General features: G+C 36.7%; 1 protein-coding gene across 1 annotated transcript; it reads right to left on the bottom strand.

Moving 5' to 3' along the window:
* Nucleotides 1–4,667: 4,667 nt before the first annotated feature.
* On the bottom strand, nt 4,668–21,152 carry LOC117340663 (L-tyrosine decarboxylase-like). The gene is made up of 11 exons (XM_033902428.1): nt 20,835–21,152; nt 15,696–16,156; nt 15,186–15,370; nt 14,129–14,268; nt 12,864–12,917; nt 12,161–12,375; nt 11,464–11,599; nt 8,301–8,516; nt 7,879–8,028; nt 4,949–5,112; nt 4,668–4,758 (listed from the first exon to the last, which is right to left on the bottom strand). The coding sequence occupies exons 1-11, from the start codon at nt 21,150–21,152 to the stop codon at nt 4,668–4,670; spliced, it is 2,130 nt and encodes a 709-aa protein (XP_033758319.1).
* Between the last annotated feature and the right edge of the window lie 726 nt (nt 21,153–21,878).

Genomic DNA, 21,878 nt, shown 5'->3' on the forward strand with positions numbered 1-21,878 from the left:
CACATTCTAGTACTACCATCCTTTTTTGGCACTAATACCACCGGTGAGGACCATGGACTACTAGAGGGGCGGATAATACCTTTATCGAGTAGGTCTGTCACATGTTTATCCACTAATTGTCTCTGATATCGGAACTCTGTAGGGCCTCTGATAAATAGGGAGGCTGTCACTCGTTTCAATACAGTGTTCTGCTTCTTTAGTTTTTCCCTAATGTTTGCTCGATATTAGGAGCGAACGCTGACGTTGATTCCTCTAATAGGTGCTTCAACTCCGCACGGTCACCATCAGCTAAGTTTTTGTTTATATCGAAAGTGTTATCCAATGTTACTACACATAAATGACTAGATAAGTTAGATCCAAATTTCACTGTGGGACCATCCTTGAAGGTAACTGAACCTTTCTCTGTATCTATTCTTGCTCCGCACTGCTGGAGAACATCAAGCCCTAAAATGCATTCATATGGAAAGTCTGAAGCTACATAGACAATAGAGTCAATTGACATACCTTCGATGTTCAAAGTAATTTGGACTTTTCCTTTGATCTTTATGCCATTTCCTGTAGCCGAGGTAACTCTTATATCATCTGGCATTACTAATTCATCCCCGACCAGCCTGTCACTTACTATTGTCACGCTTGATCCTGTATCCACCAACATGGATACCCCGTACTTGCCCACAAACCCCGAAATCCTGGCGACACAGAACCTTCCTGTTGTGGCAAAACACGATCCCATACCTTCCAGATTGCCCTGATCCCTGGTGACACAGAGATCTCCATCCAGCTCGTTGGTATTTCCCGTGTTTACCGGCATGAGCTCCTCCCTGTTGGGACAGAGACCCTCATCCGTACCAAGCTTTTCTGGCATGAGCGCGTCCCTGGCGAAACAGAGACCCTCATCCGATCTAAACGTTTCAGGCATGAGCGCGTCCCTGGCGACACAGAGATCCTCATCCAGCATAGGGCCATACCGGGCGACACCGATATCCCTACTTATAGGCTTAACACAAACAGGAGATGGTTTCCTCTTCACTGCCCCCTTTCTCCCCACAAAGGAAGCAGTCTCTAGTTTGACTGTCCTTCTGGGCACCTTATTGCAATGTGTCCCACCTTTTGGCAGCGGTTACACACCGCCTGGCCGTCCGTTGTCCTGAGATTTCGACCGCTGTAAATTGCCCGTCCTCGGCCCCTTCCTCGTCCTCTCCAGTCATTTGGGAACGACTGATTTCCCTGTCCGCCGTTGACTGCCATTTTTCCAATTTGAATTGCTAGCGTGCTGACTTGGGCCGCTAGCTCTTTAACATCGTCCCTTAGCGATGGTTCTTCTGTTATTGCGTTACAGGTAAGTTGATTGTTGCATTCTTCCCGTTTAGCTGTGTTAAAGGCCTCTTCGAATGTTCTGGGGTTAGATAACAACACAAATCGTTTGATGTTGTCATGGAGTCCTTGAACAAAATGTTCTTTGATAAGTGTTTGTCTTTGTTCATGAGGCATCTCACTGTAGGCTTTGATGGACAACTTGTTGATCTTGGATGCGAAATCATCGACACTCTGCCCAACAGTTTGTTTAGCCTGAAAAAGCGCACTGTAATACATTGACTTGAGTTCTGGGGGCATGAACCGCCTTGTTAGTTTTTCACATAACTCTGTATACGACAGGTCCTCCTCCAGTGTATCATAAAATTCTGCGGCTCTGTCCCGCAGATATGCCGGTAAAATCACAGTCTTTTTGGTATCATTCCATCCATTTGCTCTTGCAATTCTGTTAAAGTTTTTAATCAACGAATCTATATCATCCTCCAGGGTACCATAAAAGATTGATGGTTTAACATTGATACCAGTGTCAGATCTCATGATTTTTCCTTTTGGGCTGCTGACTTCTTCACAATCTTCTTCCGCAGGATCCTTTTGACGTCGTTGACTCTTGCGGGACATTTTGTATTAGTAGTTTCCGTTATAACTATATATCCATTATATCGTCATTTGTAATGTCAATGCTCCGTGTATCTTAGTTAATTATCCCACTGCTTGCCACCAAATGTGACGGAGCCACTGGTTTGCTGATCTCAAAACAATAATCCTCTAGTTTTCTATGTACAGTTTATTAACATATTTACAAGTTATATTTACAATACATGAGTCCAGCTTCCATACACTTTTCCCGTCTGTTCTACTCGTCCTTTCTCACTAGACTGACCATTCATGCTACATACCATTATCCTAATCACCCTGTCCAGGCACACCCATTCTCACGCCACTGGCTCCCCTTATCTGTAAAGCCGTAAACTTCCATTCTTCATCCGATAGAACAATTTCATGCATTAATTCACTTATAAACATAGCCTAATCTAAACAGTCTAATGATAAGTTCCCCTTTAATTTACTTAACGATCTGACACTTCAATTAAAATGTGACCTCACTTGACACTCGGTGAGGTGCCTAGGAGAATGTCCAGACTCATCAATTGGACATACATACATGCCAGTCTGTTTCTCTCCCCCCTACTCTGTCGCTGTCTCTTATCAAATTTATCACCCTGTCACATATACTATTTTATCCAATAAGTTGTAAAACTTATGGAATAAAGTTGAATAATTGAATACAGTTGTTTAATGGATAACGGAATCATCACTGGAGTACATGTAACCAATTCACTGTTGTAACCCAATATATTAATGTATTCCCACATCACAAAACCTTTGGTAGATAGTGTGTAAATAGTGATTTAATGCGACTCACATTTGGGTGTTTATAACGTTAGTTATACTATCATCTCGGCGGCAGTGAACCTGTGACGTAGGAGGCTGACCGACCTCGTTATCAGAATGAATTTTTGCATATAGGTCAGTTGTCCAGATGGGCCCATGCTGTGTCCTTTATCTCAGCGTGTATATTACACAACCCCAGGAGTGTGAGGGTAATTTGACTGGCTTTTCAGAAAACCAACCTATAGACAACTTTAACCTTTTTGTGTCTAAAGCCCTTTAACACAGCCGATGCCACAAAATGACATACGGCTATTGGACAGAAGCGTTATCCACTAAAAACCTGCATTTATCGACGATATTTTCCTGATTTCTATGTTATAATTAAAACCCGGTGTGATGATATTGATATTGGCGGTATTAGTTGTTCTTATTCAAATTTGAGAATAAACATATTAGATATGAAGTATTTAAGATAATTATAATCAATTGAATAAATTTTAAAGCGTTCTTTTAGTGTGTGCAAACAGATTTTAAAACGGAGAGAGAAAAAAAAATCGTCGAAAATTTCTCCAAGGTATATGCCCACGAGGAATTCGTTACAAATTTGCATCGATCGCGGTTAGGAATAAAATGAGTACATATTCAGAAACAAACATTGTACAAACTTGCAATATAATCATTTAGTCTAAATGACATCGAAAAAGTGGGAAATAAATCGACTTTAGCCACTAACCGCGGGGTCACTATCGAAATCGTTACAAAATTTCATTTGCTAATCCTCCTGTTAAAAACTAAATAAATCAGAAGCATTTTTGCATATTTTCCATCGTTGGTAATGCCTTAAGATATGCCAAATTAGTTGTTGTTAAAATCTCGTCGAATAAAGTTTTTGGAATATTTTCATCCCTTACGGCCGAGTTTTGAATTCGTTACATAATTGCACATGGTCAGGGTCAGTATAAAAAGGGTATTTTTCATGATTAAAATTATCTTTCCTGTTAAATAAAATATGTTTTACCTATTTCTAAATTATCTCAGCATTACCAAAGGCTTAAAATCCACGCAACATGTAATAATACATACAAGAACATCGGAAAATTAAAGAAAAACTACATTAAGCACCGTTTTTCTAGCTATTGGCAAATGGAATGATACATTAAAATAATTTGTAAGTTCAATATATAGATTAAAATACAACAGATGTTGTGTAAAAGCAAAATAATGCAAAAAATACAACAACAAAATTTCACAATTATAAATGATTGTCAAATGTCATCGTGTTTTTAATGGTTTTTTAACATATAAGAGTTATCTCCCTTTATCACACAATACCTGTTTTAATTAGATTTCAATTAAGAATAAACTGTTTGATCGAATAGAATATTATTTCATGCATTTGTAAATTATCATTGCACCAGACGATCCTTAAAATCAACTTAAGAAGTAATAAAACATTAAATGAAAACTGAGAATCAAACAAATAAAATAATAAAACGCACATTATCTAGGCGAAATTGCTAAATATTGCAAGAACAACGACAATAGCTATTGATGTTAAAAAATCTTACCCTGAATATGTGCAATTATGAAACAAATTCGAATTCGTTACATAATTGCACATGTTCAGGGTTAGATTTTTTAACATTAATTACTGTTTATTTTTTATTTTAAAACACGAAAGTTAAGTTTTATTTTATGTTTTATGTTTTTTTTTTTTGCAATATTTAACCTTTTTCACTCTAACCGCGGTAAAATGCAATCATGTGAGATTATAGTTACATACAATATTTAGAAATCCGATTAGAGAGACAAGTTTTATTTTTACCCATATCATAATAAACAGCTACTTATTTCAAACAAATGCTACGCAAGCGAATTCTCTAGTTTACACAATAACAGTTCTGTCTATATTGTGAGTAGGAAATGAAACAGTTTTTCATGCAAACGTGAAAAGTGCCACATCAGTTCATGCGACATATCGTTCTTTCTTGCATGGTGTCTCGAAGAGGGAATGCTTTCCATCGAGGCTCATATTCTTTCAGACAGGTAACTCTGAAATAGAAAACATATTTACAAACGATATACCTTAGATAATAAACTGATGGTTACGTTGATAATCTTATTTTCAGTTGGATCATGACTTAAATTTAATAAACATGTATTATAATAATTTGTTGCTAATTGCCATGACTTACACTGGGAAATATTAATTATCATTAACTAAAATTAGATGTTTTTTTACAGAACAAAATAAGACATCAGTATATCCCTCACCTCTGTAATGCACTGAGTAACAACGTTTCGGAATTCCTGTAGAAGCATCTGTATTGTGTCGTCAGCCGCTGTCCAGGGATTCATAACTGTGTTCTTCAGGAATATTAGCACATCATCGGACTCAGTCGATATCTAAAATACACATGTATAATAAGAGAATATGAAATAGATTTTTATTCGTAGACCAGATGTGCTACTCATTATTTAGACCTCATACTGAAAGCATAACGCAAAAATATGAACAGCAAAATCAAGGACGAATTTTATTTCCTTGGCTGCTTTCCTAGGTAGCTAAAACATATTATAAACTTCCTTCTTTTGATGTTACTAGTATATATAATAACATTCCACATGATCCGGGGATAGACTGTCACATATTGTTTGGACAATAAAAGGACAACAGTTTGGTTTGGTTTGGTTTATTTTGTTTAACGTCCTATCAACAGCTTAGGTCATTAAAGGACGACCTCCCGTGTGTGCGACATGCATGCGTGTGGTGAGTGCGTATGTGTGTTTTGGGAGGCTGCGGTATGTTCGTGTTAAGTCTCCTGTGATAGTCCAGAACTTTTGCCGATTTATTGTGCTACCTCACTGCAGCATACTGCTGAAAACACCAAGCAGGACACCCCACCCGGTCACATTAGGACAACAGTTACTTTATCATATTGTGTATTGTGTATTTATACGATTTTCAAAACAATACCAATTAAGATATACATATTAATTATTTATTAGACGAGCTATGATGTTGTAAATTGAATAAATATATTAAATAATAGCTTTGATGACCTATTTCTTTTATTTTTTGATAAAAAAGTATCCTTATGAGAGTTGTCTCTCTTGGAAAACGTAAAACCGTATAAATTGTCTAATGTGAGCATTTTTACATTGCTTTTTTCAGTATTACTCCAGAGGGACTCTATTGCCAATTAATTATAGTACAATTAAAAAGTGATGTTAATAGCTTTCAACACTTGCACCAAAAACTTCACACAAAAATAAGTCCACAAAATTAAAAAAAAACACTTTTCGAAACAAAAACTTTAGTTTAACTCCGGCAGGGGATAGTTAAACACTCCCTCACAGGGACCCTTATACCATATCTCGATCAGGGGATAGTAGAACTCAAGAGGGATTCTTTTGCCAGAAATCAACATCCCAGTACAATTATAAAGCTATGTATTAATACGTTTCAACACTTGCATCAAAAATTTAATGCCAAAATATTTTCAAAAAATATGTTTTTTCCCCGAAAAATTCAATTTTAATTAAACCCACACAGGGGCCGTATTACCATAAAATACGATGCCTTTCAACACTTTCCCCACAAACTTAACATTTGAAAAACCAACGCCGACATCGAGGTGACAACATAAGCTCTTCCTTTTCTCCGAAGAGACGAGCTAAAAATGATTAAAATTTCACTGTACGAAGGAAATATGAAATTCTAAATCAATATGCTGCAATGCTAAGATTTAAATATGTACAATGTACATTGACAACAAACTTAAACTGACTCTATACGCAGCAACGAAGCCAGTAAGCATATTTATATTTGTGCTGGAGACAAAACTTTTACCTTGCCTTATATGTAATTTACATACATGATCTACATTTGTTCTTACATCTTTTTGAATGTTTGCTTCGTGAAAACATTTACATTGTGACATCACGCAATTTATGACACTATTGAGTTGAAAAAGCGCCATCGAAACGTAGTTTTGAAATAAAGTGCAACAGTGTTATATAGAATACTGGTTAGTAATCTGGTAGATCGTGCGTTCGAGTTCTGTTCAGGGCGCATATCCTTTAATTGTCTTTCTTCTCCATGTGTGTTACTATGTTATTTTTCTACGTTTTAACACCCCGCACTTCGTGATGCTAATATGAAGAGTAACAGTTTGAATTATTTAATTCTAATGAATGCTATATATGTAAGAGGGCTGATTGATAAGATGTGAGCCTCGTATTGAAGGATTTGAATTTTGCCGGACATATTGTTTTATTTTTAACTTAATCCCCTTCAGTATCTATGCACTTTCGACAGCGGTTTTTAAGTTCAATGCCACTTTTAAAGAACTCCTTTTCTTGGCTGTTGGAAAAGTCTACCACTGTATGTTAGGTTAAGAGTTAGGGTAAAGGTGCTTGGAATAGCTGTTTTCAGTTTTGGAAATAGATGAAAGACTGATGGAGCGAAATCAGAGGAAAAAGGTGGATACTTGATCAATTTAAAGCTCCAAACGTGAATGGCAGCCATCGCAATGACAGACTATTTCACCTTAACCCTAACCTTAACCGATTTTGTCCATTTTGCAAAAGTATTTTTTTTTTACTTTAGCTACCTCGTCGACATAAACTAACTAAATGAGACCAGTCCTTTGGGTACACGGCCCTATATAATCAGAGAATAGTAGGACTTAAAAAGAATCCTTGAGTACCTCCTTCAATACGAGGCTTACAACTAATCAATCAGCCCTCGTAAAATGTGCATCCATATATGTATAATCTAATATGCGAGTTTTCACTATAAGCATGTCAAGGTATAGGGCCGGCTTTCAATGATTTATATTTTAACATGAACATGATGCAGTGTTACAATGAACGGGCATTTTTTACCTCGTTGATTTGATGTCATAAATCGTGAGTTCGAAACCCGGCCAGGTTACAAATCTTCCTTCGCCATTATTATCACTGTTTTTATATGACTATAGGATTATATGTCGTCATAATGACAGTACAGAGAAGTAAATTGCCCTGCATTGTCATTGTAGTTACTATATATTTAAGAATGTAACTTACACCAAGGCGTTTTCGAAAGCTGTCAAATATCTGTCCACAGTTTGTTTTCGAAAGGCTTGATTTTGTAAGGAATAGTGGTACATCGCAAACATTCTTAACCTTGGAGTCAGTGTGAGACAGAATGTTCAAAACTGCCAAGTTGAGTCGGTTACATCTGTCGGCATGAGTGTTATCCTTAACATTAACAGCAAAGGCGTTGATGGGTAAATCGGGACCGATCTTGGATAGGAAATGCATGACCTCGGTATCCTGACATAAGGCAAAAGAATGTAAAACGTATCTCTAATGTCTTTTAACATTTTAAAGTCGTTAAAAGTATGTACAAAGCATTGTCTGCTGGAACAGGCTATATACCGTGTTCATTGGATACAATGAGCATTGTACATCTATATCATTTTAAAGTGTAATTTTCTCGCAGGTTTTTTCTTCTTCAATAAAAGTGTTATAAAGAATATATCATCTTTCAATCGACTGAAGATGTATTGTTTTAACAATCTCAAATTATGCAAAGTAAAACATACCAGCGAAAGGTCTCCATAAGATTTTCCAAGAATTCTATCTCGGATGAACTGTTTCGCTAAATCCTCCTCGTAGGCTTCATCAAGGGGGATCAAAGGGATGCACACGAAGTTGTCATCTGGTTTGGCCACTGTTAACCAAGCACAGTAGAACAATTTGGCACCGAACACTGATTGTCCTAGGATACGCCCGTAGCCAGAACTGTGAAGCCCTATCACCTGCAAAATGTATGCGAATAGAAAAGTTACGATGATTAAAATAAGAAGAATCTGTTCGATACAAGAGGACCTTTTTATAGTATCTGTAGCGTTGAGGATTCCAATGCGAAGTCATGGCGTTATATTTACATTTGCTCCCCACTTTCCAATTGACACAATGCTAAGAGGCAGTTGCCACCATACGCCTATAACACACAGTGCCTCAGGCTATAACACCCAGTGGGTCATATGACATTAAAAAAGGCGGGATATTATTGTGTTGGTTTAGTTTTTTTTCAAAGTTGACGAAAACGGTAAGGCAATGTAAATACAAGTATTGAACAGTGGTTTTAATGTTGTTATAGTCGATATGGCAGCAAGATGTATGTTGGGCAAATGGCATGGGAACCCGTTAGGGTTTCCATGCTACCTTATATAGCTATATTTAAATATTGCTTAAATATTTGATGTAGACCTCTTTATAATGTAAATGCCATTCTAGTTCCACATAACTGTAAATGTTTTCCTACAGTATGTAAGCAACTTAAATACAACACAGGTTTTTCATTGTCTTTATTCAGGGTTAGGGGTAAGGGTTACAATGCTGTATTAAGACGGGCGTTTTAGGTCACTCGCATATTTAGTGAGGTCACGTGACTGGTAAATACAACAACATAAACCCCGTTAGATATGTTTGCGACGTCTAAAACAATTTTGCCAACGGGGTAACTGGAATCATTTAAAAAATAGTATGTCAATAATCATCTGAAAAGTCCTATGCATCTGATTGATTCTATCGATTTCCTTTAAAAAAAGTGTATTTGTTGTCGAGGAAAGGCCCAACTACGGTGTTGTTTGCTTTATAATCGAAATGTCCCTTATTTGTTGCGAATATCACTCAGATGCACCGCAAAATCTGCATTAATGGGTAAATTTCCTTTCCCAAAATCATCGTTTAATCATTGTGTAAGTTTAATACAAAAAAGACCAAACTTCCATCGATAATAATGTCCATTATGGGGATTTGTTTTGTTTCTTATTCTTCTGTTGTAAGTATTTGTTTTCCGGATTTTGTGGAGTAAATTATCGTTAATTGAAAAGAGATAGGTTTACAGTATTTTAGTGTGTTATTGTAAAGGGAATGAAGGTGTAAAAGCAATATTTTCATGTTGGTCACGAAATCCAATATGGGCACCATGGCGTTATACCAAATTTAGAATGGCCATAACTAAAAAAATGAATTCATGATACAAAGGTCATATTATTTATTATTGGTAGATAATGTCTAGGGCTAACTTTACAAGTTAAGCTCAGATGTCAAATAAAATAGCTAGTTAAGGGGTCAAGTTTTACATTTTTTGAAAATTTTCATTTTTCAATATTTTCGAGAAGTTCATTAATAGATCGATACAGCATGTCATTTTAATGATCTCAATGTCCTTTTTAGGTAACATTTGCTGTTAACATGGTACGTCATATTGAATATTTCCTTTGATCTTTTGGGTATGCCGACCATTCACTTTTTAATTTCTGTTGAAGTGCCATCAGTGGTATTCAACACAAGCTTAATGACTATGTTAAGGTATTGACCAAGATTGTAATATGAGGGCGGTCCGACATCCAATATGGCCGCCCTGACGTCATTTCAAAAACGTTTAAAATGGCAATAACTCAAAAAGTGTTTATTATACAGATGTCATGCAGTTATATTATTTGTAGATAAAGTCAGGGGTTAACTTTTCCTTTGTATAAGTTTTAAGGTCAGAGGTTAAAAAATGGCGTGAAAGATCACCAAATTTTCAACTTTTATATATTTTTTATTTCATTTTATTTTTTCATATTGATCGATACAGTATGGCATTCTAATTATTTTGTATCATCGGATTTTCGATAGCACGTCTGGTTCATGTTGTACGCCATATTAAAAATTTCCATGAATGTGATACCATTGCTAAATCCTAAAACGACTATTTCTAAATTATCCAAAAGGCCGACTTGATATTTTGTCAGTAGCATGCTTGGATGAGGGGCTGCCAAGTTTGTTCAAATGAATGTCCTTGACCTTTATTTAAGGTCAAATAGTTTATCTTTATACGAATTCTCAAAAACGAAGAGTCCCAGAGACTTGATATTAGGCTGGTATGCTTGAGTGAGGGGCTATCAAGTTGGTTTAAATGAATGATCTGGACTTACATTCAAGGTCACAGGGGGCCAAAGAGTCTAAATTATGTAAAAGACTTCTTCTCGATAACCAGGAGGTTCAGGGACCTGATGTTCGGCTTTTTTACATCAGCTTATTGTCATTACCATGCAGAGTCCACATTTCTCGAGTCTTGTCTCTCAAAACCTGCCCACAACTTCCAAAAAAAAAACATTTAATTTGTTTGACATTTAAGCACGCGAAACATGTAACTGTCAATAGCTGACACAGCGGTACATCGCTTGACTTCTGTACCTAAGGTGGTGTGTTCGAGTCCCATTGCAACCTATTTATTTTATTTATTCATTTTGTTTCATTTGTGTGTTTTTTGGTGTTTTTTTCCAGTTAATCAATTCATTATAGAACTGGAAGAAAATGTTATCTCATATTAAACAAAATATCCTTAAGGCCTTATGTGTGATGTTCGTGAAAAGGCCCATCAAATTGACCATGACAATTTCATTTTTTTTGATTGTTTGTAACTAAATGTCATCAAAAACCAATTTTCATCCAAACCCTCCTTTATGTTCTCGTTGATCAAGTCAGACATGCGTATATATATGCTCCCCTTGAGTCTTTCCCTCGGATGTTTTTATTGGAAATGCTTTTTTTTTCGTCTGTAAACCTCATCAGTATTTTAAAGTTAGCATCAGGTAAGCTGAATCTTTTTTGGTAGAAACCAGAAATATGCGAATGAAAACTGAAGAAAAGAGATTTACGTAAACCTAACATATATAAATGAGCTGCGGAAAAGGATTTGATATTTACCCTGTGTGCCAGGTAAACTCCAGCGGATGCCGCTCCTGGCTTTGATGCTTCAAGTCCAAAACAGTTGGTATTTAGGTAAGATGCGCTTTGCAGCATATCAGTAGAGAAAGCCAGAGACAATTTCATCTTCCCGTTCCTTCATTAAACAATAAGAGTTTAAAGATGTGAAAAATGATAGTATTCAACGTTAATATATTCATTGTTAACCTTATCGGCAACACCAACCATGAATGTCATAAATTGGTACTTTTTCCTTATGACAAAAGTGTGAACAGCCTTGAACGATAAATATTCAAATCAAAATTAAAGGAAGGTAGGTCCATCTCTGACTTGAAAATTATCGCTACTTAACAATGCAGATTCTTGGGATAACTGTGTCACGTAGTGAATCTATTCATCAGTAGAAAATGTGGTACAGGACCAATAAATACAACCAGAACTGACGGAATTATTATTTCAAACTGCGATCAAGGTAGTCCATCAATGATACGCAAATGGCTAAATTTGATAATGTATTGTATAATTTTAATTGAAAAGGACGTCTATTTCCTTCAATTTTACCTTACCTATAACACAAACATTTTGCTGAATAATACGTTCCCAGTGGTTATATCCTTTAAATTTAACTCTTCCTACAGCACATATTTCTAGCTGGATAAGAACGGTAACAGTTGTCAATTTCTTCAAACATTATTACCTATAACACAGACCTCCTGCTGGATATGGACAGTATCCTGATTTGTGTGGATCAACGGTCACAGTGTCAACGTCTTTCAGGCAGGAAAGCTGCTTACGCACGTAGTCGTTGATGGGAAATGGGGGTAGCAACTGGTCATCTTCAGGTGGATTTCTTATTATGGTCGTATAGTACCCACCCCACGCTGCGTCTGCCAGTAGGTAAAAATTTAGGCCCTGTAACATAGAAGCTGTAAAAAGGTAAGACACCTAGACAATGTTGCACTCGTCCGTCTACGAAGAGTCATTCATCCCAAGGCATAGCATACAACGAACCGTTTTACAAAAAAAAACCCACCTTTTGATGGACTGTACTGTCCTTCAACGAAAAACGAGTTTTTGTCATAACTCCAGACTGAAATATCACACAGACATACATAAAAACAGGGCCTGTATCGCTTACCTGTATTGCAGTGATTACGGCAAAATATTATATTTCTACAGAAGAATCTGATTTCAAAGACTTTGCTATATTCACAATATTGGGGCTTCATCAGGCTCCTGGCGGATCAGACTCAATCATTATTCAAAAATGGTTTCAATCAAAATATAGACCTAGGTCAAAACTAACTATCATTTTTATGAAAAGCTTGTTTCAAAATCCCCATTGACAACTCTTACTAGGTCGAACTTTATTCAACCCTCTGGTAATTAAGGGGACTTACCTCTGTTATCTCTAATGGGCCCTTCTCTCCGGCCAGAGAGACTCCTGTTGTGTTCTAGATTGAATGTCACAAAACGTTCCAGACAACATATAAACGAGTGTCCAAATGATAGGTAATACAGAATTCCGTATTACAGATTATGACTTCGACTGGTCATTAAACAGGTGAGTATAATGTACATTCAGCCGACAAACTTGATCATCTGTAATATTAAAGTCCTTATCAATGCAGAATTCATAAAAAAAATGAACTTATCAAATAAGTACTAATACTTATTGTGAGCGTATGCTTTAATTACATTATTTCACTAATCATTTCACAATGTTGTTTTCGGCACTGAACCATTTCGAGTATGTCGCAACGCCTCTGTGCTTAAGGGGCACGATAAGAAATATTTGTTCTATCCCAAAATGAAATTGTTTTACAAATAAATAAATAAACAAATACATCTAAATACAAAAAATTAAAAAAAAAATCGATTTTAATTTCGTATGTAATTTTGTCCGCTGCAAAAATAAAACCGTTTAGAGAACCATGCGAATAAGATGCGAAACTCCAGCTGTCCAAGCCCTGCTTGTTTTCTTACGATTACATTGCTTAAATGACGCGTGGTGATTTTGTTTTGCCTTGGCCGTTTTGATTAGTACACAATTGAATCATAATGTTTTTTTAGTCATTTACGTGACACACGTATGCCCTATGACAAAGATACCGCCAACAATCGCCACGTGGTCGGTGTGCCGAGCATCTGTCATATTCGTTCAGGCAAGGGCAGTGAACAGAAGAAGTTTTAGGTATATTTAACCGTTCTGGGTACAAATACAGTTCGGTATTCGGAATTCATCAAGATCAGTATTGGAACGATTTTATTACTATAAAGAAGAAGAATCAATTCTCACAACGGACACAACTGACCTGAGTCACACCTGGATTAACAGTTACAGGTAGACACCAACCGTTAGATTGTAAGATTACCCCCCCCCCCCCCCCCCAAAAAAAGAAATAAAATAAAATAAATGAATAAATAAATAAAGCCGAATAAAGACAAACCTATGCGATAGTTAAGGGACTTTATTGTCTGTCCAAAGTAAAAATTAAGATAATGACTAACGTGTGATCGTTGTGGATACAGCCACTCTTTATCAGTCAGTTAAGAATTGCGTTTGTTTATCCCCTCATTAGATATTTAAGTATGTTATTTAGTGCTACTTTATTACTGTCATCTCAATTATATTAGTAATCGCATTAGTATACATGTTACTCGCCTTGGTCCGATACTCTGCTTGTAGGTTCAGCATAGCATCGACTGGGTCCACGGCTCCATGCTCTGTAGTACCAATAACACACACGACGGCAATAACGGGCACCATTTTAGCCAGGCATTCCTCGAGGATTTTCTGCAAAGCTGATACGAACAATACAACAGTGGCAAATAATTCATTTAACACCATGATAGTTCAAGACTATATGAACAGAACTCAGAAATAAATTTAGCGGGAATATGGTGTACGTGAGACAGCAATATCCCGTTTAGTTGGACATCTCAGAGCCACAGTTAGTGTTGAGTCTGTCGCTCGTCGCCCGTCCACTGTATTTTGTCTACTTTAACGACTTCTTCTCATGAGCCAAGAGGCCAGGAGTTATGATATTCGGCTGATATGTTTCTAAAACTGAGTCCACAAGATATGCAAAAAATAATTACTTAATCATATATTCAAGGTCACAGTGATTACATTCGTTCAAAGATTGAAATGACATCTCACAAATCAAAAGGCCTAAACTAATAATGATTTTGTGGTAGGTTTCTGGGAAATGCATTTAGCAGGGCTGCCCTGTAAATTCTCACAATTAAACATCACTAGCAATGCATCCATACTTGAACAGGATAATGGGAAAGGATGAACTTAGAGTGATGGGTTGGGTTGGGTAGGGGGAGGGGGTTGGGGGTTGGGGGGGGGGGTAATATTCCATTGACCTGGTGAAATGACTGTTACTCATCACTTACCTTTCTTATATTTTGCCATATACGCTAGCGGGAAAAAAACTACTTAGGTTTTTCTATGATAGCTTTTAAACATGTGGTCTTTGCTTCAATTTAATTTCACACTAACCCTAACCCTTACCACACTGAGCTACATCTGTGCACAATGAATATGTTCTCCACTCTAAAATTCATACATATTCAAAATGTTAATTTGTATTATTATATAAAATAAAAAGATGATTTTGAAGAAATTCTAGGCTTGAAAATGAAACACAAATAGTGAAATTCCTAAGAGATATCTGCACTTAATGTCGGTGTTTTATCATATAGCGACTCACCTACGGCATCCATCCTAGTTTTGTTGTCGAAGGGGATGCATACCAAATGATGATTCCCGATACCCAAAAGTGTCGCGGCCTTTTCCCAGGAAAGGTGACTGGCAGCGGATGCAATCACCACAGGCTCCCTGGTCAAGTTATGTAATTTGAAGAACTGAACAAAACCATTGTAGGTCAGACTGTATCTTAAAAATAATCATGAATACCAATAACATTAATTTAACCTGAACATTTCACTAATGTATTTATCCATTATATTTACATTTCGGTACGTCTAAGATATCGAGTGCTTTTTACACAGAGCCCACTTCAAATGTTGAGATCGATATGTAAAAGACAGAAGTAAGAATGTAAGAAATTATTATATGAGCTGAATAGTAGAGGAACGAATATACGACGACTTTTTACGTGCGAATAAGTTCATGTCTTCAAGAATATTAGATTTATTATATCATGTCAGTATCAGAAGAAATTTGTTGTAAATATACCCATGCATTAGGATATTCTTACTTGTTGATGTGTGCGAAATCAATATCGTCGTTTTTGGTCAGCAGGTCGATTTCCTGATGCAGTGCGATGACATCATCAAGGTTTAAATTCAGTAGATCCCATGTTGATGTGGATAAAATCTTCTGTTTTCGGTCCAGCCTGGGAATGTACACGCTCAACTCCTTTTCACCTGCTAGTTCCGCCTCATTTTTTATGGCGTTTTGGACCGCCAATGGGAAGAATTTTACATTCCTCGATGCCCATAAGGCCTCTATGTTTGCAGATGACCCTCCGGTAGTGATGTATCCGCGTGGATCATTTGTCAACTCAAAGCCAAACAAGTCACACAGCTGTTTCCCCACCTCTATCTCCAATTGCGTTGTCACTAGACCAACCTCAGTGGCCACATTATTAGCATTTGTCATCCAAGCAGAAAGAAATCCTAGTCTGGCTGACAAAATTGTATCAGATACCATGTGCCCCTGTTGATATACGGCAAAGCATTGTAAACAAAATATACTAAAACTAGGGAATATATCTGACAGATATTTCAAATCATTAATATTAAAAAACAAAATTAGCTTCGTTCACAAAAAATGCACCATGCACATTCAAACCAGCAAAACCAATATAGTCTAAGAATACGATATAGTGGTGACCCTATTTTCAGTGGCTACAGCTTCAATTCTAACAAGAGGAAGATTCGTGTATTTGTTGGATCTGTAAACACTGTAATGTTTCCTGTTTGCAGAATTTTCTAGTCTTACCTTCCCACACAATTTCTATTTATGTATCCATGCATGTCATCAATCAATGTCAGAAATTGGTCTAGGTGAAATTCGTGTAAAGAAACGACTGAAATAAAAATTGGATATAGCACACATGTAAATTTGATAAGGATATTGTAATATATTATACTGGTACTTTTTTTTATTGTAATTCTGTTATCATGCGAATTATGTGACGTGATCTTGAGTACATACATAATGTACATGTAAGCATTTTTGCAACTTATTAAACGTGCACGTAGGACAATATCATTATCATATTATCAGTAATACCAAGATGATGTAGGAAAATATTAGTGAATGTGAATATTAGAACAGAGATACATATTTTCATTACTGAGTTCATCATTTATATCTAGTAAGTAATAACGACGGCATGGTCCAAAGTAGGAACCGTATCCTAACAAGCAGATGTTCGTTGGATGCGTATTACTAGAAATAGATAATTTGTCAAGTAGTAATAACGACAGTATAGAGAAGTAAATTGTTCAATTTTAGAGGCAATATGCCCCTTTATCAAGACACGGGTAAATTACCAACGGTCACATATAGACATAGAACATGGCATAGTTACACAAATATAGTTGGTAAAGAACGAAACATATCGTTATGTTGTGAAAACGATCCGCTCGGTCGATGACTAAATTTCCGAGGGCCTATAATTAATTAGAAATCATCTTAGGTGGTGTACAGATGGTAAAAGGAAATAAATAAATAAATAGTGTAACTACCAGGTTTAACAAAATAACATCGAAAGTTGAATCGATGTGATGGCAGCGGGTGCTATGTAGTGAATGTTTTTATTTTTATTTTTCTACGCGGTAGGTTCATTTCGGCCCGCAAATCACGGTCCAAACAGCGCTTAGCAGTGACAATTTCGGGTGGCAAATCCCGTATCACTGACTAAAAATAGGTTTTTTTAACGTGCATTGAATACAGATCGAAATAATATAAACGTATTTATGTAGAAATGCATAATCTAAACATTAAAAATCAAATAGAATTGTGGTCGAACAGTCCCACTTGCATCAGGACGACCTGTCAAAAACTTACATGTACTCAAACAACTTATTCAGCCAATCAGCTGCAGCCAATCAGTCGCTGTTTCATGCGAATCAAGTCCCTAAGGAAGGTGTTGCTATATACCGTGCAAAACATCAATTTGTGTGTGGCGAAAACTTCAAAATATAATTTGGAATAAATATTTATTCCGTCATTTGAACTACAAATGAATGACAGAGGCGACTAAATCTCTAGTTTTGGCAGATAGTGAGATGGTCTGTTGTTATAGTCCTTCAACTACTTAACATGTGGAGGATGATCTTTCATGTATGCCGAGTGGACAGCCGGTTATGAGTTGGTTGATCCAATGCCTATCCTTATTCAGGCGTTGCTTGTTATCCCAACTGCTGCAGTGGTCATTTGGGACCACCTTCCTATCATGCCATGTATGCTCGGCTTGTTAAAATTTTCGCTTCTGGCAAGTACTTGCGTTTCTGTTTGATGGAACAACGGTGGTAGTTGATCCTCAGATTGAACGGTGTTTTGGTCTCCCCTACCTACTGCATGCTATACTTGGCACACGTAATAAGGTATATTACATTGGCCGATTTGCAGGAAACCGACTGGAGAATGCGTATACCTGTCCATTAGTCTCACAATTGAATGAATTGGTGCTGTGAGTGTACGGACGGGGTTTACACCTCCTACTGCTACATGTCTCGAAACAGCCAGTGGCAGTAGCATGATATGGTGAAGGTAGCTTACCACTGATTTCCAGATCGTTGATGTTTTTTGGGTTTTTGTTCATCTGTGGTAAGCTAGTATAGATGGTTCTGGAAAAATATCCTAGAATTTTATGGATGATTACACGATGTGCTACTGTTTCTGGAAAATTGTTGACAATGCTGACATGCCGGTGTGATAGATTACTACACAAGTTACTCTTCCAGTTTTTGGTCTGGCTTTGTATTCCAGTGTACGTCTGAAGTCATCGTCGTCAGAGACGATACGTCTGATCAAAACTTGAGAATATGGAATGCTCCCTGTAGTGTGGGGTGGGTGACAACTGGACGGGCGAAGGTACTGGTGAGTGTCCGTGTTGACGAGTGTGGAACAGATGTCCAAAAAAGCGTTTTTTTCTCCTCGGAGACGTCGACAGTAAACTAAAGATGTATCTTTATATATTAGATATGTAAATACATGTACATTTTTTGTATTGATATGTTCAGAACACCTTGACAATTTGATTTATATACATTATTGAAGCTTTGGTAAATATATTTCATGCATCATTTTTACTAGTCTGATTGGTCTTTTAGAAATATATACCAAGTTTATGATAATGATACAAAAATACACCCATAGTATCATGTTGTACAATTATTAAATGCATGTATTCATTTTGATATTAGTTAATTCTTCCTTTTATCAAAACTGATAGCATGGTACAAAGTACAGGACATATAATGCAGATACATTATATTTACATATGATCCGACGATGATACGAAAGTCTCTCTAAGAAAACCTATCGAGCAAATGTACACGACTTAGTTGTAAAGTTACAAACAACAGTTGGAAGTGAGATCAAAAACTGGTATAAACATTAACAAATGGCGCGAAACCGAATATATCCTCGTCGTCAATGTAGTGATTTATTACTATAACTAAACATAAACAAATGCATAAATACGCAGACAAATGACGGCCACACAGGTCCGCCCTTCCGGTCAAACAGTCCGTACTCCATGCTCTGAGATCACTATGATGTAGTATTGTACCTGTACGGTATCTGTCGTTCAAAGATTAGGCTTTTTATCCGTTAAAATATTTGCAAATGTCTGTTTATCTTCTGCATTTAAAATTGATCTGGATGCATTGGTTACAATTATCGAAAATGCGGCGATTTTCCTTGTGACAGCACTAAGACATGTCAATCATATAGGTTCTTATCGAAGGGAAAGAAATATATTCTCCCAAACATTCGTTTTTCAAAATGGTAATTTTTTTTTATAAACATCCGATTTTGTAAAGAAAATTGATTTTTGAGCTGGCATGAGTTAATTTTAATAACTCGGAATAGTTGTAGACATAAACTACCTAATGCAATCAAGTATATTATCTCCCAGATCAAACAATCAGGAGTAGATCTAAATTTTGAATAGATACCATCTCAATTAGACATTCCAAATGATAAACCAGCAGATCGACTAGCTAAAGAAGATTTAAGGTCGAATCGTATACAACTAAATATTAACTTTAGTGTTTCAGAAAGCGTTAGTATAATCAAAAACAAACCGCAACTATCAATTGGACAATTGGATGGAAAAAAACTAATAACTGGGCTCCCGTTCTGATTATCACTTCTTTAATAAACAGTTACAAAAGCACGTAAGTTTATATCTATATATTTATTTTCTTTGTTTATCTATCATTCGAGAAAGTCACGTTTCATCTTCAGTGTATCCAAACTCAATCAATAGAATGCGCAGGATAACTAGGGAGACTGAACCAGTAGGGATTACTATTTACCCTTCCATTAATTTGTACACACACACTTTTTTGAACGATCTGTTTCATCACATCACCACCATACACCATATATGTCGGAACTTGGAAAGTATACACACATCACGATCACAGCTTCTCACTACAAGTTCGAAACGGGGGACGCCACGTCCTTAGCATGGACCGCAGGAAACAAAGACGGATGTGTGTCGAAAATCATACATACAGCTTGCCGATACACCTTGGTAAAAACATGCACTCTTAGCCCCAGCTGCTAGATACCCGATTAGGTTGTATATACTAATTTCGCTGTGTTATTCCACTCTCAAGCCATTGGTTAAATGTGCCGACTGATGGATATATATATATGTTATATTCCACTAGTGGTAAATGACCTTCCAATCTTTTGATTGGTCAAGAATTCGAACATTGACCCGAGCTACAATTGTTATCGACGTCATCAATAATCGAATGACGTCACCTCACCGGGTCCCGGCGGTCACCTGTACATTTTATATGTATACGCGTAATAAGACTGGTTCCCTTTGATTCAAGCCGATATTATTGTGGTAGAAACAGGTCACACGCTAAAGCTCATGTCTTTTGTAACTTTTAAGAAAAAACTTACTCGTGTGAAATAAATTCCATATCCAACAAACACTCGTTGTGTAACCTCTCTGTGTACAATTAGCTTACAGATCCTCCGCTGATATTAGTAATACTCTCTCTCTCTCTCTCTCTCTCTCTCTCTCTCTCTCTCTCTCTCTCTCTCTCTCTCTCTCTCTCTCTCTCTCTCTCTCTCTCTCTCTCTCTCTCTCTCTCTCTCAAAACGATGAGTGAATTTTGGAAAGGTTGAACTTTACCTGATACCTGATACTGGCCAATGGAATAGACTCTGTCAGTGCATCGTTAAGGGATTTCAGCTCCGTTTTAAGTTTCGCCATTTCCGCTTTGTAAATTTTTGACGATTTGATTTCCGCAGGAATATATGTTTTATCGTCTGGGAAGTAGTTTTGTTGTTTGCCATTTCGCTTGATTGTTTCGATGGCTAGTTCACAAAATTCGTCTATATTTTCAGCCGACGGTCCAATGAACCACGATCCCAGTTTCTCCCACTGTGTTCTACATATATCAGCATCCTTGTTCATGTCGTTCTGTCTCTGTCCGCTCCAACACGCCATTTAATCCCTAAACACATATAACGATTGATAAACCTGATACTTTAGCCAGTTAAAATCCTATACTAATGTAGGTAGCTGTCAAATCATCGCAGTTCTGGTGTTCAGGAACATGAATCCGTGCTTTTATATAGCTACGCCTACCTTTGCGATCATTCAACCGAAACCGTCCGTGCAAACTATCCAACAAAGTTGTTAGCTTACAAATCAAACGACAGTGTAAATGATTTGTTTAAAAAGACTTTTTTTTACTTTCTACAATGCAAACATTGCATATATCATTTTCTCGTTCAGACTGCCCCTTTATCTTTATACTATGTACAATACACAAGGCTCACCATATCTACCTACATTGTATTCCAATAGACAAATCAATAGACCAATCCTTTTTTATGAGTGTTAGAATGTATCATTTTTAAAATAAATCCTTAAATTGATGGTATAGAAATACGTTGACGTTACAGGACTTCCTGTCAAATTCAATTTGGATATGACGGTAGCTATTTGCTGACTTTGTCGGAAATCATACAAAAACAAAGGTATGTGGCCTAACGTTTTGCTGATTTAACGTGATATATGTTTTGATAATTTGTCGATAACATTGACAGCGTGTCAATTGGTTTGTCATCTACTCCAAATTGTACAATGGTTGTATCTAGACCCCATTTGTAGTTACGACAGGCACTGCAGACTTCGCACACAGTTTACCGTCGTGACTCGTGGATGGCA

Source organism: Pecten maximus, chromosome 13, assembly GCF_902652985.1.
Source record: "Pecten maximus chromosome 13, xPecMax1.1, whole genome shotgun sequence".
Taxonomy (NCBI): Eukaryota; Metazoa; Mollusca; class Bivalvia; order Pectinida; family Pectinidae; genus Pecten; species Pecten maximus.